The sequence below is a fragment of the Fusarium proliferatum genome, assembly GCF_900067095.1.
Source record: "Fusarium proliferatum ET1 genome assembly, contig: FPRO_scaffold013, whole genome shotgun sequence".
Classification (NCBI taxonomy): domain Eukaryota; kingdom Fungi; phylum Ascomycota; class Sordariomycetes; order Hypocreales; family Nectriaceae; genus Fusarium; species Fusarium proliferatum.
The window spans coordinates 682,329-696,561 of record NW_022194802.1 but is presented as its reverse complement, the minus strand read 5'-3'; the positions used below and the strand labels follow the sequence as shown (position 1 = coordinate 696,561).

Here is a 14,233-nt window from a genome sequence, read left to right as displayed (position 1 = left end):
TGGGTCGGGCCTAGCCGTTGAAGGTGCTACTGTGACGATTTTACAGGCCTAGCTCTTTTCTCTGTCGGCGCGTGTCAAGCTTCTCAAAATCGCATCTTCAGCTTCTTTTCGCGCCAAATTTTGCATTTCGTCACCTCATTGGTTCTTCTTTTTTTCTATACGACTCTATTATAATCATGCTATAATAAAATACAGAAGAACCCCCCATAATGTCCACAACGATTCGTTTACGGCTCGTCATCCGCAGACATGCAGTTCCCGAAGTCAAGCTCGTATGGCCCTGTGTCGCAAACGACGATTTGACTGTAGCTAGACTCCTCGCGCTGGTCAACGAGGTAGTGCCGCTCGAGAGTGGCGACTGGGGTCTTGAGGACTATGTTGTCGAGCTGTATGATGGCAAGGGCGATAGTTTCGAGCTGCTACATTTCCAGCCAGTCGGCAAAGTTTTGAAGGAGGATGACCAAGTTTTGTACGACTCCCCGGCTTCCCTACAATATTTTCGCATACTAACAGTTTCACAGAATAAGATCACTTTCTACCGACGATCTGCGACGACGAAAACTCAGCGGCCGACACCAAATATCCGACGATGGAAAGCATCTTATTGATGGGCTTGCATTTGGAAGGCCGTGGTTAAGGGCACCACGCGATCGTCCAGCGCTTGACCTACCCCCTCGAAAACGAGCACGTATCACGCACGAAGAAGAGCTTGACGAAGATGACAATGATGGTTCATATGTGGACGAAGAAGACCAGTCGGAACAGCTCTTGCTAGAAGACTCTGAAGCCCCTGAAATGGAGGAACCAGGCAGTGTTCGTTTGAGAGTACGATTTATGGACAGCGATCAACTCGAAGAAGAGAACGAGGATGAAGACCTTGACGACGAACCCGATTTTCAACCTATAGAAGAAGTCCACGCAGAGTCTGCGGTCGACGAGGAGGACGAAAACGACGCTGAAAGTAGCGATGAGGACGACTTGGATGCGGATCTTTCTGACGAGCTGAGACTTCTACAAGAAGACAATGCCATAGTCGAGCAAACGCCTGCCAAGGAACAGGAAACTCTTCTTTCGGGAGACAACAGCCAAGGTCCACAAGCACTTTTGCCTACGAAGGGATTTGACGTTTCGTGGCTCGACAAGATCACTGCTTTGCGAGCTGCATTTCCGCTGACACCAGTGTCCACGCTACAAGACGAGATGAACCGAAACAAAGATCTGCGAAAAACGTACGAAAAACTATCCGAAGCCAACAAGCCCGTGATCAGCTACGATGAAGCCCTTGAACGAGTCCTTCTTGGCCCTGGGTTCTCAGATGCGCTGTCGCTCGATCAGCCTGCCGATGAGGAAGAAGACCCAGAGGATCGGGTATTGCTCCTCCCTGGTCAGACGGAACCTACGGACGCAACGCGCCCGCTGATTCAGGAGATTGAAGAAGAACCAGCGCCTGTCAGTACACCACGCGTGGCGCAGAATCAAACATCAAGACCTTTGATTAGTGAAATCCCTGATGAGGAGGAAGATATATCGAGCTCTAGCAGTAGTTCAGACTCTGACTCCGATTCTGATTCTGAGGCTGACTCTGATGTGGACATGAAGGAGAAATCGGATTCAGAATCGGACAGCAACTCCGACGATTCGGACGATGATTCAAGTGACGACTCTGATTTCCTGGCCCCGACACCTTCGCGGCCAGCCAAAACTACCCAAGAAGACTCTGAAGATTCCGACTCGAGTGACTCTGACTCGAATTCAGATTCGACTTCCGATTTAAGCAGCGCTGAGGCTTCCAAAAGTGCCGCTGGAAGTGACTCGGATGACAGCAGCGACAGTTCAAGCGAGTCTGACGCCAGCTCAAGTGAATACGATTCGGAGTCAGAGCCTGAGGAGATTTCATCAAAAAAGCAGCCTCAAACGAAGCAGCCGCAACCGCAACCTCCAGCGAACGCCGAGCCGAAGATCAACGGCCATACTGGCAAAGCAGCGCCAGAACCCCCTCAAGAGCCCAGACCGCCTGGAACTGGGCTAGGGAGGACGCAGAAGAGGAATGCCCGAAAACGAGATGCCAAGAGACTCAAGGCTATGCAGGCTCTAGAGGATACACAATCTCAGCCGTCTGTCAATGGTACTGCAAGCGAGGAAGCTGAGCTTCTAGCTCGAAAGCGGGCACTTCTTAGTGCCGTGAGTGATGAGCAAGAGGAGGACCCAAGCCTACCCAAGGATGCAACAGCCAAAGAGACCAGACCTATGATAGTCGAAGTCGAGGAGGAAACACCAGCCGTCACTGCGAGCCAAGATGTAGCCCCAGTCGAAGAAGAGCCTGTCCCTGCTCAGCGCCGCCACAAAGTCGACATGGGAGCCGGACGACGACTTCTCCTCGGTGCTCTTGGATTAAAGAATCCAAAGACCAAAGCAGATGAAGACAAGCTTCGCGACAGTCTGATGAAGAATGTGAAGCCTCTGCAAAACCCTCGAGTTCAAGCTCAAGAAGCCAAGGCCAACGATGACAAGCCGGCAGAAGAGCAACCGGATGAAGACCCTGAAGCATGGCGAAAGAAGATCTCTTACCGGGCTGTCGAATGCTGTCAGGATGATGTTGTGTTGAGTGAGCCACCATTCCCATTCGTACAGCGATGGGACCCTCAACAACAATATGGATCAATAAGGAAGCGAAAGAGAGCATCGCAAAATTTCAACGATGAGAGCTACTACGAAGAGGACTCTCAGCAATGGAATGGTGATGAAGAGTGGAACGACAACGGTCAAAGGAAGAAGAAAAAGAACAAGAAGCGAAAGAACAAGAGTGGCTATGATGGAGAATACGACGAAGAGGAGCCCCATGAGGGTTCTTTTGGTGGCACTGGAGCTGACGGTGATGAAGACATTGTGTTGAATTATGATGACATCCCAAACAAGCATCGCCCCGAAGAGAGTCAGTTTACTGACACAGATGATCTCCCTTCGCTGCCTTCAGATGTCAGTACACTGCCCAGTCTTGTGCTGTCCGACATGAAACCAGGAATGGTTGCCACCTGGAAGCAGTTAGTCATGTCCAAGGCGACTAACTGGCAGCCCGAAATGGTGCCCATGACCGGGCTTATCCTTTCGATCAGCGAGGACAACAGCATGCATGTCCTTCTAGCGATGAGGGACCGAGAGGGAAACGACAAGGAATACGATGAACACACAGGCCAACGGATTTATGCAAAGTTCGAAGCACCAGACCTTGATGAAGACGAAGAGGACGACGGCCGAAGAGAAATTCCGTGGGCAGAAATGTCAGACCCAAGACTGGTCCAACCAGCACCGCCGCCTGCTATGCTGGAGACTTCTGCTAAGAGCATCAAGCTTCAGGCTGAACAGAACAAAACCGTACAGAATGGAAATTCCACGTCGGACAACAAGGTTAGCGCGAGAACAGATCCCAATGAGACTATGGCTGAGGAGTTAGATACGCAGAAAGTGAGAGCCGAGGTCGAGGCCGATTTGAGGGGACAGGAAACTGAGGAAAAGCCCCCAGGAACCGACAAATCGACATCGATCCCTTCTGGCCAGCAACCACCACGACTTGAGTTCCCGGCTTCCGGAAACGACAGTCCGATCAGCAGCTTTGTTCAGCCTCCTGTGCCGTTCGGTAAATTTGACAGTCACCTCCACCAACTACAGGAATCTATGCAAGCACCCATGTCCCAGTTGCAATCTCTTTTGTCGCGTGATTCAGATAAGGGTAAAAAGAATAACGAGGAGGGAGAGAAAACAGGTATTGATGAGTCGGATGGAGCGAAAGATGCAAAAGATTCTGAAGGAGAGCCGGTACCGATAGTTGAAGGTAGCTGGGACGCAGTCATTCCCGATACTATACCGTCGCCAGAGCTGCCAGAGCTGCCGACAAAGGACGACGCAGTTGTTGACCATCGTCTGTTGGTGGTGCCCTCATCTGCGGGTAGCGTTCGCAGTGGGCGGCAACCCCCATCAGTTAGCGGGCTTGACGACCTTCCAGAGGAGCGAATTCAAGAATCCGTGGAAGGAGGCATAGTTGATGATCCTCACGGGAGAAGCGCCAGCTTGCATGTGACGAACGAAACCCGTCCGAGAAGTAGCAGTCCCTTTCCCTCACTGGAGGAAATATTTCATACAGCAAGGCAGACACAAAGTCCTTTTAAATTCAGTCAGATGTCAGTGCCCCAGTTTATTAAGTCCGAAAAGAAAGATGGAGATTACGAAGAGGCGATGCGAAAGCTATATGAGGGCGAGGAGTCGGATCGTTCACCTGATCGCAACAAATCTTTACGGAGCCTATTACCAAATGCGACACAGCCTGAATCTCAAAAGGGGAGCCCCCTGGTACGCTCGATCAAGAGCGAGGGGCCCAAACCTGAAGCATCTGAACCTCGACATGCTGCGACACCACCGGCATCTCAGAAAGTGAAGCAAGAATCACAGTTAGCCATCCCAGAGGGCAGCCAGGTTATCGAACTGAGCTCTAGTCCAGCATCAGTCCAATATGCCGAGGACTATGCCCAAGACAGCGAGGACGAGACTTATCAGGATTCTCCACTGCCACAGGATTCAGGTTGGGTGCAGAAGAAACACAGCGAAGTGAACACGCGAAGCCGTGGAAAGAGTCTACCCGCGACGGAGGCGAAGAAGACAACAACCGTACAGAGCCGAACTACACGTGGACAGACATCTGCTCCAGTGGCTCGAGGGGTGTCGACGAGTGCTTATAGTCAGATCAAGGGACGTAGGAAGACCACTCGAAAGTTCTGACAGACACGGGATGGTTCAAGTTATGGAAGTCCTGAAACGGATGAGACAGCATCTTTTGCATCGGGCGCTCCACTGCCTTTTTCAATTCGAGCAGCAAGGATATGGGAAGGATTGGTAAGGGGAAATGTATCGAAGCATTCTGTATTTTAGGGAATAATGGCGTTGGGGAAGCATAGCGTGTTAGCCTAGTGTATGGCTCAAGACAAAAGACGAAGCTGTTCAAAATCTGCCACTTAATAGAAGTAGGTAGCATAAAGAAACAAGAAACAAGCTTGAAAAAAAGGCCAAGATTCACGAAACTCAAATCGTTGCCCTCATTCTTATTCTTCGTACCCAGCGTCTCATGTGAGGACCATCACGAACCCGTCCTTTAGCCCCAGTGCCTGTCTCAGCACAGTCTTAGCTGCATCACGAGCAGGGCACCTCAGCCAACCAAGTCGTTTGAGTGAGCAGATGATGCAGCGAAACAACCCACCATCTTTTTTGCATCTTGCCTGAAATCTACCAGTTAAGCCTAATTTTTGTCTCTGTTCTAGCGTCTCATGAGCACTTTTTACTGAGCAGCCGTTGGCTATTGTCGCGTGGTTAGAATGTTCATCATGGGGCTCTCTTAGGGGGGAAATATATATTGTTCGGGGTATGGAACGTGAGGTTTGTCGGTCCTTTTTTGCAACTTGTTCTGCCTTGTGAAATTGTGACTACTGCTTGCTGTTGTGTTCGTTGGAGAACTGTGAACCGTTTGGTTAAGACGGTTATATAACGACGATATCAACCTGCTGAGACGATTATCTACCACTTTGACTCAGAAATCAGTCAACTTATACGGAATTTGGATATACAAGCATATCAACTTCAAAACAAAACGACACCGCAATCATGTTGCCTTTCAACTACATCTTTACCCTTCTCACCATGTTGAGTATGGGCTTCTGCCTACCTACACAAACCCCAGAACCTCAAACTGCACCTACACTCTCCCCCGGTCTCCCAGATACAACGAGTCTTCCAAATCTTCCAGGTGGCTCATTCTTCGAAGAGAGACAAGAGAGAAACAACGCCAACCCATCTGTATTCAACCCTCCCGTCACAGCTGCCCCCGACCAAGCAGAACAGCTCGCGAGCATGGGCTGGGCGCAAACAACCTACTACGAATGCAAGACGAGAGATGGAAAGGAGCGCTGTGGATGGCATATCCCCGTGTACAAGGCTGGCGCTGAGGGTCGGCAAGCTGAGATTGTGCACTGGAAAGTCGTTGTTGGGATCGCGTTGGGGTTGGCAATGTTGATATATGGAGGATTGTGGTGAGGAGTTGATTTGAGGATGCATTGGGTGGAGTTTGGAGTTTTGGATAGATGTGTTGATACCCTCTTGCTGCTGGGCGGCCTCTGATTGATTAGAACATTCCGTATTTCTCTCGCATACCTTTTTTCACAGTGATATAGTCATGAGTAATGCATTCACGAACCGTAGAGCCAGATGTGAAAACCCGCGTAAACCAGAGACGTTGTTATTTTTGATATTGGTCCGAAACCCGAAGAACACCATTGATTTCATGCTAGTGTAATTGAGAAAAGACGCCGGTGAAAGCAATCCTCCTCATCGAGTCCAGAGTAGCCCCTCGCCGTCTGCCCAGCAAGTCCCTGTACCCTATGCTGATGCCTACGCCGACGAGGATGGACCGTAAATGGACGCACCACCGCATGCACGCAGCCATAGCTGCTCCCCAACCAGCCCGAGGATATACACAAGCCCAACCCAAGTCATCGAGTCGTTTATTTCTCCTTCTTGGCCTTGGCACCCTTGACCTTTGCCGTACCACGGAGGGTCTTTTGTCGGTTCTTGCGCTGCTTGCCTGTAGTTGTCTGTCAGCCTGACTAACCCTCTGTAAGCTTCTGAGAATGACTGTAACGCACGCTGCTGTCGGGAGGCACGCTCGGCCTTGGTGGCGAGACCAACCCGCACCAATCGGTACTGGGGCTCGAACTTCTTCATGGCCTCGGGGGAGTCATAGACGAGAGCGAAGCCGGTGGTCTTGCCACCACCGAACTGGGTTCGGAGACCGAAGACGGAGATCTGGTCCTTCTGGGCCTTGTAGAGAGAACCAAGCTTCTCACGGAGCTCCTCCTTGGAGATGTTGGCACGGTTGGGGTGGAGGATGTCACTATTAAACGCAATTTCCGGTCAGCCCACGAGTTCCCAAGCACAGAAGACATGTCCCTATGTCGTGTCCCATCGTATCCCATCGTCGATGCTTTATGCCCGCCTGTCCCAATTTCTGAATGGTATTCGATAAATTCGTAATGTGGCGTACAATCGTGCAGAACAGCGATATATCGAGCGGGAGAAAAAGAGGCAGGCGAGTTCAAGCATCGACTCAGGTGATGGTATTGACGAAACGCAATGCGGGAGACGGCATCATCAAGAAATCTGAGGGTATCACTCACACGACCATCTGCTTGCGGCCCAGCAGAGGGTTGCGGATGAACTTGCGAGTTCGGAGGGTGACGGGGGAATCGTTGTCCGCCATTTTTGCCGATTGTCGTGATGGTCTCTGGGGGTTAGTTGACGGTGGAGAGACTGGGCGTTGATGGGTGAGATCGTTCGGTTGATGAAGTTGTCACACTGAAAATCCAACTTTGGTCGCTTAATTTGGTCCAACCCTAATCTGTTGAATGTGCGCGATTTGATGCCTCGATTCTTAGGCGCCACCACACAAGGGTTTTTTCACGTCGAAATCACGTGGGGGTGGTCGGACAATCTTCGGCTGGGAGAGCCTGGGAATAATCGGGTATTACGATGGGATTTGGCCTCTCAAATTGGAGATGTCCAAGTTTCAACTCCAGTCTTTGGTGGAGATAGTGTCGTCAGGCCACTCCAAGTCCACAATTGAGTTGAGTCTGCGACGATTCCAGGATGTCTCTCACGTAGTTTATACGAAATATACGAAATCAAAAAATTACAAGCAACCGTTCCATTCGCCTCCAAAATGTCGTCAAGTTCCAAACAAGTTGACCGGTTCTGCCATCAGTATCTTCAGCTCCAGTCTGACTTGGACTATCCAGAGGCTTCACTGTTGAAGACTTCTCAGGTCCAAGATGCGTTTTATGAGAGGTTATTCGCTGAAGGAGCTGTGAGATATGGACCTCCACCACGGTTTCAACTTCGAGTTCTCAAAGAGCTCATGTCCAGAATTGAAGCTAGCATTGATGACTGGGAAGAGTATGTAAGTTATCGTCGCTAGCATCACTCTGTTTACCTCTTTTCTCACCAGTTGCTAACATACCCAGGGCATGTCTGATGACTTGATGTCCGCGCTTTCACTCTTTCTTGCAAACCCATTGCCTTCAGAAGCCACTTCTGCTCAGCAAAAGTCCTATGTCACATACCATCTCTCTGAGTTATGTGAAAACAGCTCAGAGCCAAGCCCGCCGGCGCCCCATATCACCCTTCTTGAGAATCACTCTCTTATCTCAGGCTCGGGGACCACTGGTCTACGCACGTGGGAAGCTGCTCTTCACTTAGGCTCATACCTTAGCCAGAACAGACACATTGTCAAGGGAAAGCGAGTCTTGGAACTAGGAGCTGGTACAGGATATCTTTCTATCCTTTGCGCCAACTTCCTCGGCTCTCAACATGTCATAGCATCAGATGGCTCTGACGATGTGATCAACACCCTCCCCGATAACCTTTTTCTCAATGACCTTCAAGATTCCACTCAAGTAACTCCAATGGACGTCAAATGGGGACACGCTCTCATGGGTACCGAAGAGGAGAAGTGGAATGGTGGGCGTCCTATTGATGTCGTGCTAGGCGCCGACATTACTTACGACAAGAGCGTGATAAGAGCCCTAATCGGGACTCTGCGTGAGGTATTTGACCTTCATCCACATGTGGAGGTTTTCATCTCAGCGACACAACGAAACGAGAAGACCTTTCAAGCTTTTCTGGATCAGTGCCAAGCTAACGGACTCGCCGTCGAGGTGATACAATTCCCAATCCCAAAGCGGGAGGTTCAACAGGGTCCTTTTTACAACGATAATGTCGCTATCCATATTTGCAAAGTTTCCAGAACGTAACCGGGCCCCTGGATTCCATACAGACACTATACTCAATTCATATCAATAGAGGCGGCAGCTAGGATAGCGCAGTCTGTCAAAGGGATGACTCCCCTGCATTCCAGTTGTGAAGTCGGCGTCAACCAGCGACATTCGGATGTCGCACCATGAATCACCTATACAGAATGCGGCATCTTGATAATTCGGGAGATCCGAAAAGCACAAAAGTTGAACGACTCGACTGCCAAACTATTGTTACAGAAAACACATCACAGTTACACTTGGTTGTGAAGCGTCGTGCCACTCGACTGATAATCGGCTCACGATAAGCGCTGTGACCATGCAGTTCGTGGCTAGGTGCCGTTCGGCTGGCTATATTTGTCATGGGATTTTGACGTATCAGAGACTGACAGACTCGGATGCAACGGGCAATAGCAATTGCATGATCTCGATATGTCACTTGAGCTCGGGTATGGGGAAAGTCACACCACTGCATGTCAACCATGCTGATACCTCTGAACTTTGGCTCAAAGCATGGGCCCACGATTAGCTGACCCGATGAACCTCTTTAACAGACTTCTGTTTGTCTTGAAGAAATGATCAATTGCACAGATTGAAGACATGGCAAACTCCCCAGCAACTTTGTCACCTCCCAGGTACAGACCTGCGCTACAGGTTGGCCCAGACTTTCGAGGCCATTGGACGCTCAATTATCCGTAGGACGCCAGAATCAGCCTCCGAGACCCCTGAAGGCAATTGGGTTTGAGTTGCGGGGAAAGGCGAAAAGGGTTGGCTCCAGAGGGCACAATCTAGAAGTTGACAAGCCGGCGATCTTGGCTGATGATTGGCTTTGCCCCGCGCTCGATGGCGACAGGTGCTTATCATCCTGTTGGTAGTTGGAATCCCGTCAGGTTGGTCAGATGCCCTGGGGTGTAGCTCTCTTGCCAGCCAAGAACGTGGCACCCTTGGGGATGGGCGGACAAAGAGCCACGGGATCAGTGGCCTCAACTTGAAGATGATCTGGGTGTAGCAGGTTCGGGAGAGCGACGGTGGAGGCCACGGACTGGAATGTACGCTCAGGCACGGCACTTATTCAGACTGTCGATACATAGTCCGTCATTGCACTCGCCTTCTTAGCGGGGAGTAGTGCTGAGAAGACCGTGTGAATGTTGGTAATGTCTTCAAATAGATTGAAGCTTCAGATGGTACAAACTTTGTACTGTGCTCTATCAATCAGTGATCAACCTCTCAAAAGCCGTCTGGTGAAGGAGGCGGTGAAGATGACGATGGAGGAGATGAGTTGTCTCGAAAAGCAGGCTGACACGCAACCTCAATTCCCTGATACTACGTCGATATACGTCGCAGGCGTACAAAGTGTAGCACGATTCAAACAGAAGCTTTTGCTCATCGTCACTTGATGCTCAAGACTTCATACCACTTGCGTAATGGGCATATCAAAAGAGACTTTCCTAGCCGTCAATGACACATGCTGACGATTACCCTAGACAGAAAAGTGTCTTTTGCCGAGCAACACTTGCATCATTGAAACGAATCAAACGCAAGGAAATGGCAGTCAACGTTTGTGCTATGTATGCAAAGCCGATCCGATCAGACTTGCCTAGGTGAGAAAGCTTCTTATCGGAAGTTTTGAATGTAGTATTTGTTCCGGTGATCGATTGACATGAACTAGCAGATCAGGTGAAAGCTTGCTCAGCTTTCAGAGCTCTGAGCCACGAATGTGATCAACGGACAGCTATCGGCATGTTTCGTGTTGATTACGATTTGATTCCCCAGAAAAAACTTCCCTTTTGCGGATTTTATGAGGTGATGTGATGTTGGTGTTCGAAACGTCATGTATCTTTTCCCACCAATCCGTCGGTAATCGGCTATGCAAGCAAGTCGATCACGACGAGAAGAGAGCAACGCCCCTGAAAATCAACTGATGATCCATCCATGTTGCATCAATTGAATTGAGTTGAGCTGTGAATCAAGGAAAAAGAACGAAAATATGTATATTTTTCGTCTCATCTTAAAAGCTACCTAGGATAAGCTCCCTTGTTTATTTCGGGAAGAGCTCTAATCTTGCAGGGGCTCATCCTGGAGTTCAATTTACTCTGCAGCAGGGGACAGCACCTCGATCGTTATCGTGAGGATTACAAGGATTCAAGCAAGAGCCCACAGCTTTTTCAAGGACGGGGAATTGGGGATTACGCGTTGTGCTTGTTCTGTCACAGTCTCTTTTCTCCATAGCTCCAGTGTATCAAGTCCGCAAGCGGCCGAGCAATTCGTCACGATGGGACCTGTTCACAACACCAAATCACCCCACGATATCTCGTTATCAACCCACGAAAAACTCCCGCCTGTAGCCGTTTTTAACTGCCTTACAGTGCAGTTTTGAGTGAGGGGGGAGCCTGGAGGGTTGCAGCCCGGGAAACAGGGCATCCATCCACCAACTGAATTGGAATTGGAGTGCCTTATCACCCCAGCTCAGCGGCACAGTGCAGCACCCAAGCCCTCCATGTGCAAATCCTCTATCTAGAGTACGTGCGGATATTCATCATACACGCCGCATTTTCCCCATCGTGACCTATTTTGCATTGCCGGTTTTTGGAACTACTGCAACGTTCTTTCTATCAGGCAATTACTTGTTTTCACCGGCTGCAGAATATTCTGCACGTGGGGTCAGGCGGTGACCCCAGGGAAAGGATCTCTAGGCTGTAAGCTGCAGAGATTGTGAAAAAAGACCTGGAGAAGCAGAATCCACTGCTCTTTTTTGTGAGAATGCCGGTCAGGAATTAAAGGGCTCAGTACCAATCGTCAATGGCACGGGCACCATTTACTATCCCCGGCGCCACAAGGTTCTCGGCACAAGAATTGGACGAGTTATTTTACATAAGAGTTGCTGCTCGTAGAACACTATCAATCGCATGAGGATAGTGAGGGGGAATTGACAGCTTCGGTGATGTATTTTATTGGAGGAGATATCACCGCCAAGCAATCAATATTCGTATAGTGTGCAGTAAGCAGGCAAGCACTGCATCGTCGTGCTTCAATATCAGCCATATCTCGCTCAAACTCCGGACCTGGTCTGACCCATGCCATTTGACTTGCCATTAGAGTGCAAAAATAAATTTAGCAAAGAGGCTCCTAAGCTTAACCTAATTTACCTAAATATTTTTATCCCTTAAGCTCCGGGTCCTAAGCTTCTTTGCCTTCTGCAGCGGGCTCAACCGGGGAGAAGACAGTATCGTGAAATGTATGCACAGACGAACGAGTTTGCGTCTCCATATCAATGGGGAATTAATCCACTTTCCACGTACGCTATGATATATCTACAGTAACATCAAGCAAGGAAAAGAGCTCTAGATCGAGTCTGAATCGGAAACTCATGAATAAGAAAAACCTCGCTGTCTCATGTCCTGGAACATCGGTTAGCTGCTAGTTGGGTGAGCTTATAAGCAGCCAACCGTTTTTGGGAGTAGCAAGACATGAAATGTCTCGATATCAACATCTGAAATCATGCTCATTGAGGTGGATGATGGCGCGAGAGCTACACGGCGATTAACGTTGTCAACGACAACTCACCAAAGTAACCCAACCCAAAGAACCCGGTGAGAACTTATCAGACCCTTCCATTCTGTTCAAGAGCTTCGGAACGCAAACCAGGAATAGCACTGTGTCAACCTGAATACAGTGCAGTACATGGCCAGTCTAAAAAAAGGGCTTCACACCACCCACAGCGCACACATCATAATCGCAGCGCATCCCGTCACATCGCCAGCGGATCCACAACCAAAGCTTGATGCCCAGGATCTTCTGTCAATCCCTGTTCTTCTCTCTAGTCTTGATTTCCCAGGTGTCCCAATAGGAGGGGGCCGGCGCCCCCTCCCCCGTGGCTTCGGGCTAGCTTCAGTGAGTCCGAGTTTGCCATTCAGCGGCTAGAATGACACGGTCTTAACTCATAATGAACAAGCAAGACGAGAGAGAAGAAAACAGAGTGTGAGAGCTAGACTTACAGTGGACAAGGGCTCTAAATGGTGGGCAGGGGATGATGGTTGTATCTTCTACCTTCAGATATAGCGGTTCCTGGTGCTGACTCGTTGGTCGAGACCTGAAGATTCCCCTTCATTTCCCATTCCAAGGCTTGGGGACTGGCGTACCTGGATCTCGTACTTGGTACATTTGATACTCACCCCTACTCTAACCTACCCCCTACAAGCTTCAGTCAAATTCCATCAGTTCAGTCCAGTTCCAATCTATTTGCTGACCCCTCCCGTAAGTTACATACCGCATCGACCGTAGCGCAGCTACTGTATTCTAGCGGGAGTGCCAATCCATATCTTTATTAATGAACCACCCTGCTCCCCCCATAACATGAGCATCATACTACTTCTTATCATCCATCAACAAGCTTCAGTATAACTATACCCAGCACCCCCGTCACATCAATTCTTGATCCCTCATACTCATCCATCTTACTCTCACATATAGTCAGTTGACTGCTCGTGTATCGTGGACATTCCAAGCTCCTATCATATAACCACCCACACGTTTTCTATACAAGCCTGAGATTGGCCCCCTTCAGCTTTGAGCAACCACGACGTATTATCCGACGATCGACACCTAGTACCTACATCTTACATTGCAGCTTGCATTTACGATACACTGCACCGGCAAAAGGTCACAAGAATATTTATACACTGGACGACCTGACTCTAAGTGTTGGCGACGACACTATAACCGCGGCCCAATCTTATACATCATCTTACCAATTACTACATAATCGCTTCGATGGTCTCGTCATTAGACGTGAGACCCCATTTCTTCTCCGGGCACAACCGATCAACATCAGTATCGAGCATCAGTAGCACACCGGCTTCATATTCAACAAGTCCAGCATCAAAAATGGCATCCACCGGCGCACAGTCATATACCCTTGCTCTTCAGAAGTACATGCTTCTGACAGAGCAACACCAAGAACTATGCGATCGCCTCGACCAGATCCGACCCGAGTTCAACATGTCAAACTGTTCCCACAATTCCTCACCATCCACATCGCCAACCCGATCCTCCTCCTCATCACTCTCGCTCCCGCCCTCACCGAAGCGCCACTCCCGGAGCGGACGACACCACTCGCGCTCCCACGCCCGCTGCAGCGGCTGGGAGGACCGCAATGAACTCACCACGATTCCCGATGAGGAGACCATCTACGAGATTTCAGCGGAAGAGCAGCGCCTCTCGGAGGTCAACGAGAGCATCAAGCGCACTCTGACAGAGCTTCTCAACTGCAGTAGTGTTCGCGCCGACCGGGCGTTTAGAACATGGGTACAGACAAGACTCATGGAGACTGAGAAAGAGCTTCGTAGCGGACGAAGGCGACGAAGCTCTGGAAACGAGTAAAACTGAAA

The 14,233-nt window shown here is 49.7% G+C and overlaps 5 protein-coding genes across 5 annotated transcripts; 4 read left to right on the top strand and 1 right to left on the bottom strand.

Moving 5' to 3' along the window:
• Positions 1-209: 209 nt before the first annotated feature.
• FPRO_12871 (uncharacterized protein) lies at positions 210-4,770 on the top strand (the record flags this gene model as incomplete). Its single annotated transcript, XM_031223434.1, has 2 exons — positions 210-469; positions 522-4,770. 2 exons carry the CDS (start codon positions 210-212, stop codon positions 4,768-4,770), a joined length of 4,509 nt encoding a protein of 1,502 aa, XP_031088794.1.
• An 876-nt stretch (positions 4,771-5,646) lies between these two features.
• On the top strand, positions 5,647-6,075 carry FPRO_12870 (uncharacterized protein; the record flags this gene model as incomplete). Its single annotated transcript, XM_031223433.1, has 1 exon — positions 5,647-6,075. The coding sequence occupies one exon, from the start codon at positions 5,647-5,649 to the stop codon at positions 6,073-6,075; it is 429 nt and encodes a 142-aa protein (XP_031088793.1).
• Positions 6,076-6,542: 467 nt separating this feature from the next.
• FPRO_12869 (putative 40S RIBOSOMAL PROTEIN S24) lies at positions 6,543-7,297 on the bottom strand (the record flags this gene model as incomplete). Its single annotated transcript, XM_031223432.1, has 3 exons — positions 6,543-6,622; positions 6,684-6,931; positions 7,215-7,297. The coding sequence occupies 3 exons, from the start codon at positions 7,295-7,297 to the stop codon at positions 6,543-6,545; spliced, it is 411 nt and encodes a 136-aa protein (XP_031088792.1).
• Positions 7,298-7,756: 459 nt separating this feature from the next.
• Positions 7,757-8,846, top strand: FPRO_12868 (uncharacterized protein; the record flags this gene model as incomplete). The annotated part of the gene is made up of 2 exons (XM_031223431.1): positions 7,757-7,993; positions 8,058-8,846. 2 exons carry the CDS (start codon positions 7,757-7,759, stop codon positions 8,844-8,846), a joined length of 1,026 nt encoding a protein of 341 aa, XP_031088791.1.
• A 4,884-nt stretch (positions 8,847-13,730) lies between these two features.
• On the top strand, positions 13,731-14,225 carry FPRO_12867 (uncharacterized protein; the record flags this gene model as incomplete). Its single annotated transcript, XM_031223430.1, has 1 exon — positions 13,731-14,225. The coding sequence occupies one exon, from the start codon at positions 13,731-13,733 to the stop codon at positions 14,223-14,225; it is 495 nt and encodes a 164-aa protein (XP_031088790.1).
• Between the last annotated feature and the right edge of the window lie 8 nt (positions 14,226-14,233).